We start from the raw sequence: 21,694 nt of genomic DNA on the forward strand, positions 1-21,694 counted from the left end.
TACGATAAACGCCAGTTGAGCAGTACCAGTTCAAATATAAAAAGTAGAACTCCAACAGCTTTTGCAGTACAAGGTAGCTGTTTTAGATGTGGTCAAGCAGGACATTTCAAAAGTTTTGGCCTACCTCTGCGTCTACTTCCCCAGGCTATGAAATAAAATTTTTTTAGGAGAGTTGTTTTTATGTGATTTTGCTAGACGTCCCGTCTATCTTAGTTTTCCTATTTTTATGAGATATACCATGACTTTACCACCAGATATCTGTTTGTATTTATTATTATCTCATATTATAATAATTGTACCTCATCCTCCAAATACCGTTTTCACAGATGCCACCGAATATATTTCTCCCAAGATTGTTCGTTCAAATACAAACAGGTTTTCATCTGCCTAAAAGTTGGTTCATTTCTCCGATCCATCTGTAAATACTGCTATTTCCATATTTTTAATTTTGTTTTTTCTCGTAAGTTTCTCTTTTAGTTTCCTACACCCTCCGACGTTTTTAAAACATTAGTGTACCAGGTAGTTTCCGATTGTATGGACACCTTCTTTTCCGTATTCCCTGACTAGTATATTCATTTTGAATTTATTGTTAAACCTATCTCGTAGCTGTTGCATCAATGGGTTTCCACATTACAATATCTGCTTTTAGCTCCTCGATTAGCCACCTATATGAAGTGGTGGTAGATTCAGCAGGACTTCCAACGCCGCTGTCAGAGTTACTTTTATGACCACGTAATATACAGGTATACTAACCTTTGTGTATTACTTAGCAGCCTTATTGCTCCTACTTACTACATCTTTGTTCTCCACCTCACAGACCCATAGGTTATCATTGGTCTAATCACCCTTGTGTATAACCATACGGTTATTTTAGGGTTGAGCCCCAATTCTTACCGCACATTCTTTTACATCTGCCCAAGGAGCAGGATCTGCGTAACTTCTTTGTGAGTATTCCATATAAACCAATGATCAAAATATACGTCTAGGTATTTTGTGTTTGCTAATGAAATCTCTGTTCCTCCCAGCATCGGTGGTTTTAGGCCTTGTAATGCTGTCTTTTATGTGAAGTTGACAATTGTTTTGTTTTTTGATCATCTAATATCAGTCTCTCTTGTTGTACACCAGTTATATCTATCTATACAGCCCTTGCTGTCCAATTTTGGACATAGACCTCCTCTTCCTTCTTCCACGTCTCTCTATTGCAGGCAGTTTGTATCCACTTCGGGCCTGCGTGTTACTTCAAGTCATCTGACCATCTCATTTGTGGCCTTTCTCTTTTTCGTTTGTAACTATATGGTCTCCAGTGTATAATCATCTTATTCCATCTGTCGTCTTTCTGTCTTATGGTATGTCCAGCGAACTTCCACTTAAATTTTACTATCTGCGTTAATACATCGCTCACTTTTGTTTTGTTGCGGATCCAAGTATTTCTTTTCTTGTCTGATAGCCTGATGTTAAGCATTTGTCTTTCCATGGCTCTTTGCTATTTTTTCCATGTTTTCCTTTGTAAACGTCCAAGTTTGAGAACCGTAGGTGAGTACACCAGTTATTGACTATATTTAGGGCTGCTTGCAGCAGACAAATATTGCAGATAGTAGATATATTGCAGTATATTTATCAGGTTGGTGTGCATATTGACGATTGCGTCGAGGATTATCTTTTAGCACTTCGTCTTTTATGTACCTATCCAGAAGCCTTTCCGGCGTTTTTAATAGGAAAGATGATCGGCTTATTGGTCTATATGACTTGTTAGGTCCGATACTTTACCTACCTTGGGCAAATATATGACTTTACCCTTTTGGTATAGTTCCGGTATGACCCCTCTTGCTAAACTGGCTTTGAGGAGCTTGCATGTGTGGTATTAATACGTCGAATCCCATACGCAAAAGTATAGTATATATGTCACCTATCCCTGACACTTATATGGCTGAAATTTATTTATAACTCGTTCAATTCTGCTTGGTCCCATGATTGCTGTGGTTATTTCCCTATATACAGAACTTGGCCCAGTTGGCCTTTGGTCTATGTTGGTTCGCCTATCTGCAGCATTCAGAATTGTTGAGACAGGAAAGTGCATGTTTAGGAGTTCTCTAAGACTCTTTTAGTCTCCGTCAATTTGCCATTAGCTTTCTTTAGGAAACCTACTTTTTCAATAAGCACCATGAAAGGACGCAGAACACATCGAAAAATTCAAACCAGAGTTCGATGATAGATACCCACTGTATGTGGGAGACTGGGTAATAGGAACAGGTGTTGCTTCTGTCAAGACAAATAAAATCAGGTGAGATAGGACAGACACACGGTAGATGCACCCTCGAAGAATTGTGGCATGCCAGAAACAATGCCATTCACGTCGCCCCTTACTTGGTGGAGAAAGTAAGTACTATATTTTTCACAATTATTTCACCATCCAAAGACTTACATTCCTTGCTTTTATAAAAAACTGTATTGAAGCTATTCTTGCATATTGTTTTAAGAAATATGGGTATCCTCCTCTTTTGTTTTCCTAATTCCACAGTCTCTAATGTATGTTTATCTTACTCCATACTTATTTTGTTTTAAGAGAATTTCGTCCTAATTCTTCTAGGTCAGTTGGCAATGGAATTGTATTTTTAGTTTACTTTTTTTACTCTGTTTGTACTGTGGTATTTTTGAATCCAACTTATGCGCTTGTTAGGTAGTTATCTTATTTGTTAATATTAGAAGAGGGTAATGTTATAGGAAAAAGAAACGGTTTTTCTGCTTTCGGCATGTTTACATTTATTTCAAATCAACTATATAAAAGTGAAAAAGTTACAAGTGAAAGACGATCGGTAGTAGACGTGTGTATGACAATACAATTGGCTGCTATGTCAACAGTGGTGGCTTTTGGAAATATAATAAAACAAACTGTGAAGCAGCAAAAACAAAATTGATACAAGTAGGTCAAGAGCCACCATTGGTAACACAATATACAGTGTGTTCCACATTTAATTCAACAAAAGCTAATTCTATATTTGGGATCTGTAGAGGTTTTCCAATTAAATTTTGTTAAAATTTGCAATGTCTGGTAAATAGGACCAATTACAACAAAATTGCTGATGATCATGACTATAACAGTAATGTGCAATATACAAAGTTTGTTATAGGTCCAAAAGTCCTTGAAATCTTAGCTAATGCGCATTAAGTCTATTTGTTTAACAAAAATGAGGAATTTTTAGTCAATAATTGTGTCAAAGATTCAACTCTATTGCTAAATATTATTTGTTAGCTTTTGTCCAATTAATTTTGGGGCAGCCTGTATATACAACTCATCACATACATCACAAAAATATATAGTATATATAGATATATGTTTATAAACATGTATAAAACTTATGACATTTATATGTGAAAATAAATAGTGTTCATTACCCACCAATTTAGGACATTTAAAGTATTATTAAAAATCTCTTTTAAGTAGCAAAAAAATATCATATATATTAAAAGGTTCGCTTACATCAGGCAATATAATTTTGACATAAGCAGTTCTTATTTAGATTGGTCACCCGAGAACTTTTATCACGGGTCTCGGCGCCGGGTTGGTCCAGATGGGGGGTTGAAATACATTGAAAATGCAAATTCGTTACGAAGGCAGACAATTTGATGAGTTACTACTCTAATATTTAAGGAACTTTTTCTTTCTTATTTCTTCTTTATACTAATTACTGAATTTGAGGAAGAGGTGTATTAGTGGCAGAGCAGGAACCCATTACACATTCGTGATCAGGGTTAGTATCTCTGCGCCACCGTACTGCCGCCTTCAAGAAACTTTTTTTATGTAGGTACGAAAAACCATACAAAAATACGAAAGACTATAAACTTAAGATAATTGAGCAAAACAAATTCCGAATTAAGTCAGGAAAGAACATGAATTCCTAAATATTTATTATGAGTAGCAATGCGAGCGAGAATCGATTTCAAAATTGAACAAAATCATTTTACTAAATCCAACAATTTTTTTCTTAATTTTATGACAACAAAAACATCGATATTTACATTAAATGGAATAAGAACAATATTATTTGTTTTTGATTTTTTCTTTTTTTTTTTAACAAAATAAATATTGTTAAAATCAAATATTTTATCGATCACAGACGGTTCAGTTGAAGTCTTAACGCTATATGTCTATGCAGATTGTTATATATGCAAACATTTAAATAAAAACAAACTAAAAGTTATTAAAATAAACGTAAAGACGGACTTTTAGGACCAGTATGTGTTTTCGAAATCCCTGTCGAAGTTTATTGAAATTGAATAGAAGAGCTGCATAGACAATTAAAGTTACTTAACGCTAATTGACATAGTCACAGTTGTTGGATTTTGTAAAAGATTAAATCAGGGTAATAAATAATTTAGAAATCAATATTGATCGAGTGATAAATTTTTTGTCTAATTGATGGACGATTTCATACATGAACAATACTGATGGCTTGACGGGGTAATACATAAAGTTATAGTATATATGGCAATGGTACATTACATCTATGGTTTTGATCAGCAACAACTCCGATTCATGCTAAGACCTAAAACAACCATATCACTACAATCATGGGATCCATTTTACAACAAATGATCACCAAAAATTAAATTCGAATAACTCTAAACATTAAGGCCTAACCTTAAAACTGATTTACTTTTTGTAAATTTGTAGCTCAATTATATGTTATAAATTTGTTTTTGACTAAAGCTAAACTGCCAAATTATTTCTATAACGATTTATAATCGTTTTTGCAAGAAAATAACCCTTAATAGTAGTTTTTTTGGTAAGGACAAAACAGTTGAAGGTTTCGTTAGGATAAGTTATAGGCTAGACTGTTGTGCAGGTTAATATAATTTTTTTATTTAATTTAAAGTAAAGCAACAATAAAAAAGGTTTACAAAATGTCTTATAATATTAAATTGTCAAGGTGTAGATGAAGCAGAGTCGCCACTGATACATATATATGATAAAATCCCATAAACAGTAAACAAATAACACGCATTCTACAATAAAATATAAGAAGAAATAAAAAAAACATCCTAGCCAACCCTAAAACACAACGATCGACTATACTGACTAGGAATAACTACAAACATAAAATGTATTAGCAGACCAAGCAGTGTTTCAGCAGACTAGTTGGATAACCAGCATCAAGTACAAAAATGGAGTAAGATTTGGAGATAAATTAAAAAGAGATAAAAAAATTTTGGGAAACTATTTTTCCATTGTTGCCACATCCAATTTTGAGCGTTAGCTACTTCTCCCAGCATACCTGAGTGTATTCAGATATATTGGATCGACTGGAGGAGTATACTTAAGTCATCTGGTTACTCTTTGGTAAGTTATTGTCTTCCTAGAGGATTTTAGATCAATTTTCGTTATTTTTTAAGTTCCAACCCAAATAATACCGCATCACCAAGCTAGTGACATCCCTCCTATGAAATGGCATTAATTTCGTGACTGCTACGGTAAATGTTTTTGCTTTTACCGTTGGCTTGTAGTTATCCGAGTTTATCGTCTGTAGTGCTGCCTGGTCTACGTTGCGGATATCAGTGTAAACAGGAGTTTATGTAACAGCCCTCGCCCTGTCTGGGAGCGCTATATACACTCTTACAGCCTTTCGGCATAATCACAGTGACGCTTTGAAGAGCCATCTACAGCACAGCTTGTCTAGAACTACAACTTAGAACTAATAGTCCGTAAACTAGGTAAATTGCTTTAATTTCTTTAAAAATATCAGCATTTATATTCTTAAAACCTACATTTATAGTATAAAAAATTATAAGCTATATAACATGCATTAAGTCAGGACAAGTCGCTCTAACATTTTTGCAAAACTAAACAAAATACGGAGAGGTCTTAATCAAAGAACAGGGAAAGAAAATTCAATGAAATGTTGTATGGATTTGGTTAGTTGCATTTAAATGTGATAGAAGATATAGTTTCTTTTTAACTAAGAATTTAATTTAAAATTGAATGTTTTCGTTGCCCATTCTTCGTTACAATGTAAATGTTATTAGAAAGTAAAGCATAGACCATATAAATGTTTATGTGAAGACTGGTCCTGAACTGTATTTACAGATCTCAGGTGCGGGCTGATCGGCACACGTCCAGCTTTCGCGCACCGGGCTATTCTAACTACGGAGATCATTTGAAAACCTTTAGGGCCGCAAAGAGACACTTCACGGCTCCTTCCACTTAAACTTAAAACAGAGTCAGACTCTAGCGAAAGCTATCAAAGAGACGACGCACCCACCTACTAGAGCTGGCAGTTACAGTTACTCGCCGAGAACGTTTCAGTAGCGCTCCTGTGAAACAGCATCAAAAACAATATTGGAAAGTAGCAACGTGTGAGTATATTCCCTAATCCTAATAATTTGCCAATAAACCTAGTCTTATTCTATTAAACAGATTAAGAATGCCACAAAGATGTCCAGGAACGCCACTGAACCGTTTGTTTAGAGAACTACAATAATGACCCAATGTGCACTGGGTCTGCTCTTTGCCGTTTGGCACGATTCAATCTTTGGCTATACTGAATCCAACTTAAAATTTTATATACAATTCATTTACAATCATAAAAACTACCAAAAAATCGAAATAAAAACTCAAAATATAATCTAATCATATAAATTCCTGAGAGTAGACCAAAACACTTTTTGTCTTGGTCGTACTATATGAGATCAATGCTTTGATTGGTTTTCCTCTCTTTGGAACAAACTTGTGCACAAATGACCTACGCACACCTTTACAAAAAAACAATGATACAATCTTAAATCTAGTACACACAGTATGTGAATATTTTTATGTACAAATAGTACACATGAAATAAAAACACACCGAAAGTATATCATATAAAAAAACAGTAATTAAGCAAACATAATATATGTAGCGTTTTTCTACATTTCTCTAAATCTATCGAATAACGATCACTTTTGCTTTGGATAAAGTAAAGTTTTGTAGTGGCTGCAGAGTTACCGAGCCCTAAATATGTGCCATCCGACGAAACAGATCATGGCAGTCCACAGGGGAGCGGATACCGGCCCTGGTATTAGTCTTGATAGGATTCCTTGACGCGAGTAACTCTTGTCCGATTCATCTTCGCTTGATTGCTCATTATCAGTCTCCTGAAACAAAAAATCCATAATTAATATCCCATTTATTATGTTTTCAAAAGACTATTAAATTTTATTGATAGTACTTTAATAAATTCTTAAACATTTTAACATAAAGAGCTGCTCTTGTATAATTTTATAACCTATTAGTTATATATAATGCTACGTTTATCAAAATGCTACGTCTGGTCGACTCTTCTCTATGCAGTTGAAACTTAAGAATTCTTAAGATTGCATGGGCATCGCATATCTCAAATGAAAAAGACAACATAGAGTAGGCAAGAAATGAGAACTGTGATGCCACTGGGAGAGGAAGTGCTAGAAAAAACATCTGGTAAAGAGCCTTCTAGAGACAAAGAAACTTGGTGGTGTAACGATGAAATGCAACAGAAGGTTAGAGAGAAGAAAGACGCTAGAACGAGGTATGACAGGTATAAAAGAGAGGAAGATAAGGATATATGCAAGGTAGCAAAGAGGACGAAAAACGCGTTGTAGCTACTGCTATGGAAAGATCGTCTTCACAGCTGTATGAAGAGTTGGAAACACCCGAGGGGATGAAAAGGTTATACAATGAACAAAATGTACGGCATATTAAGAGTGCTGATGGAAGAGTGTTAAGAACCCATGTTGAAATAAAGCAAAGATGGTACGAGTAGTTTAGAAAGTTGCTAAATGACAAACACCAGAGGAGAGACAGAGGATGCGGTATCCGAAATGAGTATGTAATATCAGGGATAGCGAGAGATTAATTTGTCGAGGCGTTAAACAGGATGAAGAATGGTAAGGCAGTAGAACCTAATGGAATACTTGTGGAGGTTTAGAAGGCTCTAGGAGAGGTAAGGGTGGATACTTTGTGGCAAATGATGAGTAGAATATATGAAGAAAAAGGATGCCCAATGCATGGGGAGAGAGTGTGATGGTATCATTGTATAAAGATAAAGGGGATATTCAGGACTGCAAGAATTATAAAAGGATAAAGCTAATGTCGCATATAATGAAAATTTGGGAGAGAACTGTAGGGCGAAGGTTAAGGAGAGAGACATAGATAGTAGAAGAACAGTTTGGGTTTATGCCAGGAAGGAGCACAACGGGTGCCTTGTTTGCTTTAAGGTAGTTAATAGAGCTGAAAACGAAGAACATCTGAAGACAAAGAATTTGCAATTGTAGTAGCCAACCCCTATGAAGGAGAGGGCACTTTAAGAAGAAGTTTTTCCAATTCTCCTTGCTAATCCTTCTAAGTCTCTGTTTCTGAAAATTAGCTTTGCCTTTAACATGCCGTATCAGGTTGTTAAACTCTTTTTTACGTATATTAATAATTAATATCTGAGTTTCGGATATTTCGATTTCCTCACGAATTCTCTGCAATTTTTACATTATTGATCGTTTCATCACTGTAAGACCGTTTGGAGAAGACACTATTAACGATAATGGAGAGCTTATACTTGAACTATACAAGTTAAACGATCTTCGCTTAATACGAAGACAAAATAGGAATTTAGACAAAGAACAGGAAATGAAAAGAACGAGAAATGGGAAAAACATGCCGAAACCAAACAATATCTTCGAGTCACAAAGAGTTCTGAACCTTGAAGAGTACTTAAATCATTACGAAACAAAAACAGAGAAAAACCTTACATACACTGTAGTAAATATTACAGGGAGCCACAGGGAGAAAAAGTCAAATGGATTTGTTTATAGAAGAAGTTAGAAAGGCTATTAAAAACATCAAACACAAGAAATCGGCTGGACCTGGGAGACTAGCATCGGAACTGATTAAATATGAATATGTAAAGTTATTTCGCATAATACATCAAATGCTTTAAAAAGCCATCAATGGTGAAGAACTACCTGAAGAGTGGACAAATGCTTACATTACATCAATATTTAAAAAAGGAGACTGAAAAAAGTGTGAACATTACAGGCGATATAGCAGTCTCATCAATGGGTCGATTTGATGGTAAATGGTTTGCTGCAGGACGGCCCTGTATCGAACATAACAGTCCAACTAGTAATCGAAGAGGAAATGGCGAAAAGCAGGGCAATTTACTGCTCATTTATAGATTTAAAGAAAGCATCACTCAGTACCAAGAGCTAAGTTGTGAAAGGCTATGGACGATCTAGATTTACCCTAAGAGTTAATAAGAACAAAAACATGTATAAAAGTCATGTAATAAGGGTAAAGATGAGAACGAACTTTTTCAATAGCTTTAAGACAACAAAGAGATTGTTGCGGAGCTGCTCCACATTGCCAACGCTTTTTAAAGTATTTTTAGAACACACCCTTAAACCTTGGAAGAGAAAATGTAAAGAAATGGAGGTCCCTGTAAGAGATGACCATTTATACATATGACAGCCTGCATAAGATCAGGTCGTCGTGGCACAAGATGAAAAAATCTTCAATTTTATCAGAAGAATAGATAGGAATAGGTAAATATCGACAAAAACAGAATGGGGTCTCATGAGGAAGAGAAAACGAGGCAGGGCCAGAAGGTCGTAGAAGGCTGAAGTAGACGAAGCAATGGTAGGACAGAGATAGATGGAGACAAAGGTTGAAAATAGGAAGACATCGACAGCTGCAAAATCCTGGATATCCTAGACCTAGAATTCTAGATACTAGACCGATAGTAGATGCTTCTCCCTTCCATTTTTTTACTAATCAAACCTGTTTATCCTAATACAGTCCACCTTCTCAGAAGATATCATCTGGTCCAACTGTTTTACCTTTCTTTGTTTTTTGTAGTGCTTGAAAAACTTCCTCGATTGTTATTTTAGTCACCACTCGAAGGGTCATTGGAATAATAAGTAAATTAAAGAACATCCATCCCAAGATAAGATATAACGGTAATTTAAGGACGATAAAAGACCAAAAATTTCATATTATAAATTAATTCTATTTTGTTTTCTGTTTACAAAACTATAAGAATGTAAAAATTACATAAAATATAAAAACCCATTCTAAAACTGACTCTTGGCAAAAAGAAGAATAGGAATAAATGATATCATTCTTCTTCTTATACACAGAAAGGCTTACCACAAAAAAAGAGGACAGAAGCAATAATAGTGTCTTTATATATTCTAAATAAAGTTAGTAGATGTTCTCATATAAAATTATATAGTGAGTCTACTTCAATCATATTCATAATGTATTTCAATTTAATTGTCCCAAAAGCCCGGAAAACAAAAAAAAGTGTTTCAAATAACAGTGTGATTAGACTTCTGAAGAAAAAACGATGTCGAAGAAAGTACCATTAGATAATATCAGAAGCAAACAAAGGAAATCCATGAACGCTTATGTGAACAATGGAGTAAATATAATTGCATTATAATTATCTTGAAAACCGTGCGCTACAAGGTCAAAATGCATGGGGTATATTATAAACAAATAGAAGTGACATTACTAGCTGCAAATGATGTCCTTAAGAAAACTAAAACGCAATAAACTAAGAACTAAAGATCAGTAGGTAATTTCGCAATCGCACTATGATATTTACTTCAACCGTTTTGCAAAATCAAAAAGAATAAATATTTACTATAGTCAGAGGGCCGACGTTTATGTATTTTATTATTTCAAAAGATGACTTTTATTAGAAATTTGATAGAAAATGATGGTGTTGGGAGCACAAAAGAACACATTTATCAAAAGAATTTAAAAAATGCACAAAACAGGCATTCTTAATTAGTATTTTAACTATAGAAAACGTCCTTCCAAAAATGTTATGATATCTACAGATCTAAGAAAACAACTGAAAAATAAATCTTACTAACTTATAAAAATCGGATGTGGCACTCCGGTAGTGACCGAGAAGGTGGAATGTCGTTACCGTCGTTTCAGTCTTTCGTAATTTTTTATCATACCTTTGGGCGATTCACCGCTCAATTTTCGATAAGAAAGCTAAACTTCCAATAAATATATACTAAGTACATATAATACATATTTTCCACTGATAAAAAAGTTTCCGGAAACTATGAATTATTCTGAAACTAATAAAAAACTATAAGAATCTCTTAAATGAACTGGCATAAGACATTAAGTGTCTCTAACACGGGTTCTGGAGCACGAACGAGTCTAACAGAAAGAATTAGAATCCTGTAAAAAAACATTCTGCGCCATTGCCATAAAAGCATAATTGAAAAGTGGCTGGAAAAAAGATATAACCGCAAATTAAGAGCTTTACTGACTATTAAAAATTTAAAAAGAGGAAACTTGTCAACCTTAGCAACGACCAAAGGCAAGTCTAATTGATTTTAACAGAGAAAAGCTTTAGGTGGTCACTCGATATTGCCAACAAAAGAAATACATTTGCAACATAAGTAGAGTGAATAAACCATGGTGCAATATGTACGAAATAAAGGAAGACATTGCCATACATGTCCTTTGTGAATGTAAAGTACTCAGTAACAAGTATTGATCCATGGGAAATACTCAACTTTCTTCAACGAAAACACCAATTGTGTACAACAGTCTCACAATAAAGTGTCAGGAGTAAGCTTGGTTTTGCCTGATCTTAGAAGAAGGAAAACTTGTTCAAACAAAAACACTTCAAACTGTTGTCAGTAACGTATTGGCAATAGCGAACTTTAAAGACTAAAACTTTAGTATCTATTTATATATTATTTCTAATCCAGGAGAAACGAAATAAGAAAAATTCATCTGTGCCATTATGATTGCTAAACTGACTAGGCTGATTGCCAAAACAAGCCGATATAGCACGTAAGGAAAGAGCTGTCGATACAAAATCTAAAGTTCAACGTAGACAGTTAACAGTACTTTTATTTGTATAGATTTCTCAAATTACAGAAAAACGTGTAATGGTCCAGTACAAAATTACTTTTTGTATGTAAACAGAAGTGAAAACATAACAGACAAAAATACATTTTATATTAAGAAAATTACTTTAGTTTCCCGAATTTCAAAATGCATTTCAAATGCTTATGTGATTTTGGTGTTAATTGGAATAAGTTTATAGCTTGATACAGAGTATAAAACGCCCAATTTTTTCCTTCAAGAAAAGAAAAAGTCATTAGAAAAAGAGAAGAATACCTAGTGACCCCAAACTTAATATGCAATTCATTTTTGTAATTTAATTATCACGGAACTGTGCGGAAGAAAGTATATTTTTGTCAAACTTTCCTAAAACAGCTTTTACTTAAAAAATGCGTGAGATGATTTATATTGATTCCAATTCATTCTTCAGAAAGTATATTAAAGTAATTATTAGTCTGAAGAGTAAGTTGTAGTAGAACATTTTGGCAAACATAGTCTCATGCAAACGACATTGATTTTATAATAATGTAATAAAAAATTGGCATTTAAAAAATAATCTCGTTAAAGGGAATATAAGACAAAATACTTTTATTTCATAATCTGGATTTTATATAAATTATCAGTGCGGTTGTCGCCTCTCATGCTAATAAAGGAGCAATTCCACAGTGTTGGTTCACTCTCGACTACAAATCTGAACACTATGCAATATACATTACAGCACCACCAGTTGCCTACTTGTCGAATCTACAAACCCACTCACGTCGGCGTCGGATAAAATATTATCCTCAACTTGATAGCAAGACAAGACGAGGTAATCGCTATCATACAAACAGGAATAGACTTGCTCAGAAATTGTATCTACGTTTAACATACTGATTATATAATTATAATAATATATAGGTACGTATTTTTAGTTAATTTGTTTTAGTTTATGGTTACAAAAAATCAGCAGATTAGTTAAATTTATTTGAAGCAGAGGAATTTTTGTTACATATTTTTCAGTAGTTAAAAGAAAGTAATTTAATGTTAATTTTAAAAAAGGATTAGTCTAGTAAATTTGGTTAAATACAAGAATTGCAGTGAAACTTCAGCAAATAAAGCGGAGAAAATACATTAAAGGAAAGAATTATAAGTTTTAAATATATAAAATACGTGTAAAAATGATATTTTTTAAATACACCGGTTGTGAAAATAAATGATATACAAATAAGTTCGTAGATCTAGATATTATTATAGTAGAAGTTTTTACACGCTAGGGAAAGAAAATGTTGAGGAACAAATAGTGCAAGGGTAAAATTAAACAGAATTAATTTTGGACAATATTGAAAAAATAAGATTTTGTAAAAATGTAAGTTAATAAATATTAGAATAATGGATATTGTCGTGGATTAGTAAGTGCACATTAAGGCACTCAGTGTGCATCTATAAAACTACAAGTTAGTAAAAGCATGCATTTTTGGTAGATTAGCAAAAGCATTCCTCTTGAAAAAGAACCAACCTGGTTCCATGCTGGCACGCTTCCGCTGTTACTGGCAGTCGTCTCATCACTTTTGGTCTCTTGGCAGCACGATGATTCTGAAGAAGTTCTATTTCTGATAGGCCTTGGTACAGCCATTGCTGTAGTTTGTTGTGAATTATTGCCGACAGCCTCTTGGGTAAGAACTGCCAACCACGCCAAATTGTTTAGGAGCTCTGGTAGATTGGCGGACGGTGATGCAGATGTGGAGGGAGTCGCTGGTGAGGATGCAGACGACTCTTCTCTAACTCGAGCTCTATTCGAACTGTTTGTTCGAACTGCAAAAAATACAAAAAAAATATAATCACGAATGGGGGAAGAACCTGCTGTTTATTCTACGAGTGGGTTTTACATGATCAAATAATAGCTTACGCTAGATAATAAAATAAATTTGTATTTTTATACAACCATTTGCGATAAGAATATGTTTTTGTCTGATTACAACGTAGTCTGTTAAAGTTTAAAAATCATTCGATTTCAAATTAAACATTTATTATTTTAAATTACACTAAATAATAAAAAAAAATCATTAGGTATGTACATATTAAAATTTATTGGAATTATATATATGTAACAATATCTGATAAGTTTTATTTCGCAAGTATTAAAATGGTTGATTAAAAAAATTTATAGTGTGATATACTTTGTCAATCTACTTATGTAATTTGAATATAAACGTAAAAATATTCCCGCATAAATTTCGGGAAAAATCCAATAGAAAAGGAATATACTACGAGAAAGTGTTTTTAATAGACTTAAAAAAATTTAACTGCATACAAAGAATTTTAAATGTAAATCCAAGTAAACTGCACATAGATGTAGGTATATGCCAGAAATATATTTTTTTATTTTTGATAAAAAGTTCGGAATTTGATTTTTCTACATATTGACTTATAGAAGTAATGTGAGGAAACTAAACAAATCATCTCGAAATTTCTATTTCCAAGATATACATTTTTTATTTTTGATCGAAACCGTACAGAATATTTTTAAATTTGATTTATTCATATATTTTACACCATTGCACATGAATTTTGAGTTCGAAAAACAGACGGGAAGTACGGAAACATACTAATTTTTATATTTTAAAATTTGTAAGATTGACAATACTATAGATTAGAGGAATAGGATGTTTTTATAGACCATAAAAATATGAAACCGATTTAACCGTATTTTTAATTGACATTGATAAAATTATCACGCATGTCTTTGTAGACAACAAGTCTCCACATACTATAATAAAATGTGTCGGAAAAGTAATTAGATAAGAGATCCTACTACAATGTAGTACACGGTTATTGACCTAAAATATTTTATAGTGTGAATGTGATGAAATAAAATTCTGCATAAAAAATATCCAAATAACTTAAAAATAAATATTATTCAGCGGAGAGATAACTTTATCAAAATGATAGCCTTGTTGATAAGGTACCTACCTAGCGGTCTGATAAACACGCAAGAGGCGAAATATTACAAAAGTACGTATTTGTCACAGGTTATTGCGATTTATGTATATCAAAATCAATATAAAGTAAAAAACTTCAAATATGGTAGGTACCTTCCCATGCAAACAATTACGGATGCAAATTTCTCAGAAAATTAAAAATATTATTAGGCCAACGACCTGCACAAGGATGATGATCACTCACTGACGTATTTATCATACTAAAAAATATGAATGTATTTATCATATTAAAAAATTTGAGGTTTTTGAAAATCACTTATACTAAGATAGAAATGTAATTTTGAATAAATTTTTGGGACATTTTGATGAAACGTGTATCATGGTAATGGTAAATAGATTATTATAAAATTGCACAGTATTGCATAAAATATAATTTTACGCGGCATAAATGAGGAAAATATATTTTTTTAATTTACTTAAGTACAAATCTTAAATAATCGAATATTTGAAATATTTTTCTCTATGTAAGATCTAAACAAACTGAACTCAAACTATTTAATAGACTAGAAATTTTAATGAAAGGAATTGTTGAATTTATGTCTAAACTTGTGGAGAACAGAAACAGAAAAGTGACCTTTATTGAACTTTGTAAAACGCGACAAGTCCAAATTGGTAGAATCGTAAAACCACAAGGTCAAGTTTATTCGAAAAGAATAAAATATCTCGTGTACACAAAAGTGGCATAAAATAATATTTATTAATTCAGACGGGAGAATCTCTTCGCCGGTTCACAACTGGCGCCAATCACCTGGAGATTATTGTCTTGTAAGTTTTCTTAGGGAATATAAAAACGACGAATCCGAGGAAAATAAGTTGGGAAATGAAATGAACGTGCTGATGGCTTTATGCATTAACGAAAGCCTCAGGCGTACGCGATATTGTTGAAGTAAATACAGCTGTTTGGATTTGCTACTACATAGGTATGGATTGCACATACACGTTACAGCTTCCAAGGCCACTTGTAAAAGGATCATTTCGCAACTTCATAACCGATATTTCGACATTATATAAAGTATCCACCTGAGACTATTATTGAATACTTTGCAACCAAATCACGGTAATTTATCCACTTGGAAGTCTGATGTAGAAATGCAAAGGATTTGACGGTTTATTCCACTTTTGAAACGCCTTTTAACACCTCACAGGCCCACAAGAATATCCATAAGGTGCAAAAAATGTTGCACTAGAAAATCCATATTTAAATATTTCCATTTGACATTTTTCTGTTACTTTTAATATTAAATAAAATTTTGTAAAACATATTTATCAAAATATTTTCCTTACTTCAAAATACAAAATTTGGCAAAAACAAAATTTTATTTAGAGTGATTTGTTATTGGGAAAAAATAAATAATAAATATTTAGCTGACTTTCAAATTTAAATTTTATTATGTATCAGGTAAATTTTCGAACAAAATAATTTAATTTTTTTAAATTATGTTTCATTATAAAATTAAAGTAAATAAAAATATGAAAATTGTATAATGCAAGAATTAATTATTTCTAGATGTTTGAAAGATTGTTCCCTATTTGTCTGGAATTGAAAGACGATCAAGTGCAACAGGTTCAAAAGTTGGAGAAAACGTTTTTTTGAGGACGCGATTTTTGTAAGTAAATTGCACTAAACACTAACCTCTAGTTCTGGTAGAAATTGAAAAAACTGGATAGGAAGAATTCGTAGCCCTGGATCTTCTAATCGCATCTTGCAATTTCATCAACAAGTACTGGAGTTGAGTAATAATAACTTCCACTTCGTTTTGCTCTTCCGGCAAGTTAAACGGAATTGCCATGATTCAATAAAAACTCAAGTTCAACAAAATCACAAAAATATTTTTAACACCAATCACTGGTAAATAAACGCGCGAATTACGAGAACTTCTGAAAGACGTCTGTACGATACGAGCGCTCGACGAGGTTTGACAGTGTGTGCAGTGCGCGTCGTGCTTGCAGGCCTACAAAATGCTCTAACTTTATACAAGCGTCGGTGCTCGCTTCCCCGCATGCACGGGCTAGGCGATTCTCGACCTTACCGCCGCTGTCGTAGGGCTCATACATGCTTACAAGTGGTCGACCAATACGCGCGACCGAAAGGCGTGTCTACCAAAAACAGAGCAAAATATTGGACAAATATATTTAGAAATATTATACCTTTGTTATAGCTAGGAGCACAGATTGATAGTTCACGGCACTAGGTCGGATTCTGTTCGTAGCTAGAGCTTGACTTTGACTCGAATTCGGACTTATCGCATATGCTTTCTACAGTTCTGGTTGAACTACCTGAAATTGGCACCAATTTGATTTGCTTAACCCTCTGTTACTTTCTGAGATTTTGTTAAAAGGATACAGGAACCAGTTTTAAATGTCTGTTGACTTTTAAATTGAAACCTATTTTTCTTTACTTCTTTTATGCAGTTTTAAATTCACGCTACTATTTTATCAAATTGTTTTATTTTTTTAATATTAAACTCTTAAATGAAAAAAATATTATAGCTATAATTTAATAAAACATAATTTTCGTTTATGATAAATAAATATATCTTAATGACTATAACTAAACAACTAAAAAAATAAATTCAGAAAGTGATATTGAATGAAAGTGATATGAAATATATTTATAATTAAATCGTGTAAATTGAACATAAAAATTGTTTTCACAGAAGACTTAGTCGTCGGTTTAATTTTCAGCATTGCGAATTTTTTTTTTTCTTCTCTATTTTAAAGGGAGCCTGTTAGAAAAGAAATTTAAGCAAATGTTATTTGTAGCATCAATTACAAAAATTTTATAAAACGTTCGTTTCAAAAACAAATTGTTAATAACTACCCTTGCATAGAAGGGTTTTATTGCATACCCTTGTATGTTACGTGTGTTTTCCAGTTATTATATATGTAAGTATTTTTATATTTTGGCTATATGCAACAAAGATTATTTTATACATCACTTGATATTTTTATTCAAAATGTTAAAATCTCCAAAGTATACAAAAAAAGGCACATATTTTTTCAATACGAAAATTATATTAAAATTTATTGAACATTTTGTAATCGAATTCCATTTTTTTTTAAAATTGATGTAAATTGATTTTTAAATATGAATGTAATTCAAATTACATATTTTTTTGTTTTAAATTTTTTATTTCCAGTCTATAAATATCGCTATTAAAAAATAAAATAATTTTTTTTGTATAAATTTATTTTTATTTTCTTATTTAATTTAAGTTTATTTTATATATAAGATTATACTATTACTGAAACTTTTATGAGATTTCTAGTAAGTTTTTCTAGATTGTTAATATCAAAATCGAGTTGGAAATCTCCCAACATAAACAGTCGGTACCTACTGTTGGATATTTTCCAAAATATGAATCACTATATCCGTAATGTCCACATAGAAAAAACAAAAAATGTTTATAAAAATGAAAATTCAACATATGGATATATTAAATATAAATAATCTCAATAAAAATTTAACAAATATTTACAATAATCTATCTAAAAATTTGGACGTTTTTAGACAAATTGGACATTACCTACATGAAACCAGTGTTATACATTTGAAAATAAAATATAACCAAAAAGAAGAAGAAGAATAAATAAAATAAAGTAAATACACAATTTAATTAACAAGTCTAAATCATGTTTTTTAAATAATTACACAAAGAGTTTCTTTATTTATATTGAAGCATACTAGTTCACTCCTGAGGTCAAAAACTCTTTTAATTGTTGTATTTTATACAGAAATGATAAAAAATATTGCTTTAAATTCCAATATTCGAAATGTATTGAACTGGTCTATTAAATTGAACATAAAAATTGTTTTCACGGAAGGTTTAGTGGTCGGTTTAATTTTCAGTAGTGCCGATATTTTTCTCTTCTCTATTTTAAAGGGAAAATAAATCAAAGCAAATGTTATTTGTAGCATCAATTGCAAAATTTTTATAAAACAACTTTTCCAATTATATCCAAAATAAAAATATTTGTTTCAAAAACTAATTGTTAATACCTCCTCTTGCATAGAAGGGTTTTATTACATACCCATGTACGTCATGTGTGTTTTCCAGTTTTTATAATGCAAGTATTTTTATATTTTGGTTATATACAACAAAGATTATTTTATACATCACTTGATATTTCTATTTAGAATGTTAAAATCTCTAAAGAATACAAAAAAGACACATACTTTTTTAATAAGAAAATTAAATTAAAATTTACTGAACATTTTGTAATCGATTCCAAAATTTGTTCAAAATTAGACATTTTCGAAATCTAAAATTTTGAAGTCAAAACTTCTGAATTTTGGTGCCATGGTATACACTCACTTAATATTTTCTGTTTTACATATTTTTTGTTTTAAAATTTTTTTTCCAGTTCATAAATCGGTCTCAAATAACAAAATTATAATTTTTTTGTATAAATCTACTTTTATTTACTTATTTAATTTAAGTTTATTTTATATATAAGATTATACATTTATTCAATACACTGAAACTTTGATGAGATGTCTAGTAAGTTTTTCTAGATTGTTAATATCAAAATCGAGTTGGAAATATTCCAATATAAACAATCGGTACCTACTGTTGGATATTTTCCAAAATATGAATCACTATATTCGTAATGTCCACATAGAAAAAACAAAAAATGTTTATAAAAATAAAAATGAAACATATGGATGTATATAAATATTCTTAATAAAAATTTAACAAATATTTACAATAATCTATCTAAAAATGTGGACATTTTCAGACGAATTGGCCATTACCTACATGAAACCAGTGTTATACATTTGAAAATAAAATATAACCAAGAAGTAGAAAAAAAATATATAATAAAGTAAATACACAAATAAGATCAATTTAAAGAGTAAGTCTATATCATGTTTTTTAAAAATTTGACAAATATGACATTTTAATGTCACAGTGACTTATATTACAGATCACTTAATAACACTCCCACGTATTATTTTTTAAGAGTGTAAACATAACAAAGTAACAACTAATAAAAAAGATATCAAAAATAAAAAATCATCAATAAAAACGAAAATATAGTACAAATTAAAAAAAAAACCCAAAAATTAGACAAATTTTGTTTTTTTGTTTTTTGTTATTTTTTAAAATTTTATCTTACTCATTCATATTGACAATTCAGACATATATCATACATTTTAGAGTAGACTTTAAATTTATACTGTCATTAATTAAAAAAGAACACTGAGTCTGTAAAAATGCATTGAAAACATAATTATTCCATTAACGTCCAAATTATTTACTTATAAATAATTATCAGTAATATTGTTGTTACTATTGAAATATTCATGAAATTGTTTTATATATTTGCATTTTTGAATTGTGTCTTGTTCTCTAAATAACATTTTGATTTGCTTTTATTAAAAATAAGTTTGTTTTATGATACTGTATAAAACAATTTTTATGTTACAGTACATTTTCCACGAGATGTTCGTGGTTTGGCATTACAATTTTCTCCTGGATATCCTCTCTGCTTCAAGTTTCTCCATGAAGTATTCTATCCCATCGAATTTTATGTCCGTAAATACTTTACAAAAAAAAATAGTTATTATGATTGCCAATCTCCGTAGGTAAAATTAATATCGGCAAAATTGGTACTCTGACTTTTGTATAATTTTATTTTGCTTTAATTGTACTATTTTGTGATCAACAAATTTCTGACGCTCTTGAAGTACTTTTTGGTATACTTTTTTTGGTTTCACAGAACTTCGTATTTTTATATAAGTGTCAATTTGAATATCTTTTAAAACTTCTACAAATTGATATACATTAGGGTGCAGATTGTAAAATAACGAATTAAATTTAGAACGAATGGAAATTTTCACAGGCAATGAATGTACGCTCAAGTGATAAACTGTTTTCCGCCCACATTTCAGGAGGGAATTCTACCTCTTCAGAAATATAGTTGTCCACCATAGACAGAAATTGTTGGAGGACTTGGTGGTGTGGTCTGGTAATTTTTCACTAAAGTCTAAAGCAAAACACTAAACTACGTCTAATGGACCTAGGAAAGGAAGGTCAAACATATATCTAAGGTTTTACCCGACGTCATTGTCCTCTGAACACTCAGACGCCAGTCCAACTTTTTGAATTTTTCTCCACCATGATTGTCCAAGATGAAATGTACATCCTGTTATTTTCGCAGATCAAAACATTTCATTTACAGCTGCATGGATCGAAGCTTTTTCGAAATCGGCATACACAACCTTGGGACTAAATTTAGGTTCAATTTTTCGACACTCCGTCTTTAAACAATTTAAGGCTGTCACATATGAATTTGATAACTTATTTGAAAGCAAAAAGAATGCCAACGGCACATTATGTCCATTTTCGATTCCGTGAACTGTAAATAGTTAAGTAAAAAAATTTGTGCAGTATTTAAAAATTCTATCAACATAAATTGCTTCTAATTTACTTAAAAATGTTAAATTGGATGCACAAAAAAAGCAACAAATCTTTGTACAGGATCATTTTTTTTTTTTTTTCAGTAATAATACCAGCGCTTTTATGCATTATAATACTCTATCAGAACACAACTTTAAACAGTAATTTTTAAGGATTTGTTAAACATGTAAAAAGCCACCTATTGTGGAGTGTGTACAATCATTGATAGAAGAACGCGTTGAGCGCGAAACATACATTATGACATTATACGAAACGGATCATTTTTTAATAGAAATTACTCTTTTTGATTGGTTGTCAATTCCACGGAGTTCAGTGAGTCATGAACTTCCTGCACGTACTTCGGAGTTTTAGGAATAACTTGGTATTTGCCGTTATAAATATTTTTTCCAATCAAATGTACATCTTCT

The 21,694-nt window shown here is 31.7% G+C and overlaps 1 protein-coding gene across 1 annotated transcript; it reads right to left on the reverse strand.

Annotated features, from left to right (window-relative positions):
- Positions 1-5,705: 5,705 nt before the first annotated feature.
- Positions 5,706-16,821, reverse strand: LOC140452103 (uncharacterized). Its single transcript, XM_072546170.1, has 3 exons — positions 16,496-16,821; positions 13,380-13,675; positions 5,706-7,128 (listed from the first exon to the last, which is right to left on the reverse strand). Exons 1-3 carry the CDS (start codon positions 16,650-16,652, stop codon positions 6,976-6,978), a joined length of 606 nt encoding a protein of 201 aa, XP_072402271.1. The 5' UTR covers positions 16,653-16,821; the 3' UTR covers positions 5,706-6,975.
- Positions 16,822-21,694: the final 4,873 nt, after the last annotated feature.

Source organism: Diabrotica undecimpunctata, chromosome 10 (genome assembly GCF_040954645.1).
Source record: "Diabrotica undecimpunctata isolate CICGRU chromosome 10, icDiaUnde3, whole genome shotgun sequence".
Lineage (NCBI taxonomy): Eukaryota > Metazoa > Arthropoda > Insecta > Coleoptera > Chrysomelidae > Diabrotica > Diabrotica undecimpunctata.

What these genes read in the sequence shown, in the direction of transcription:
- LOC140452103 (XM_072546170.1), bottom strand. Translation starts at nt 16,652, where the DNA reads ATGGCAATTCCGTTTAACTTGCCGGAAGAGCAAAACGAAGTGGAAGTT. An exon ending in AATTTCTACCAGAACTAGAG is followed by an intron (nt 13,676 to 16,495) that starts GTTAGTGTTTAG and finishes TATTTTTTGCAG; the next exon opens with TTCGAACAAACAGTTCGAAT. An exon ending in GCGTGCCAGCATGGAACCAG is followed by an intron (nt 7,129 to 13,379) that starts GTTGGTTCTTTT and finishes TTTTTGTTTCAG; the next exon opens with GAGACTGATAATGAGCAATC.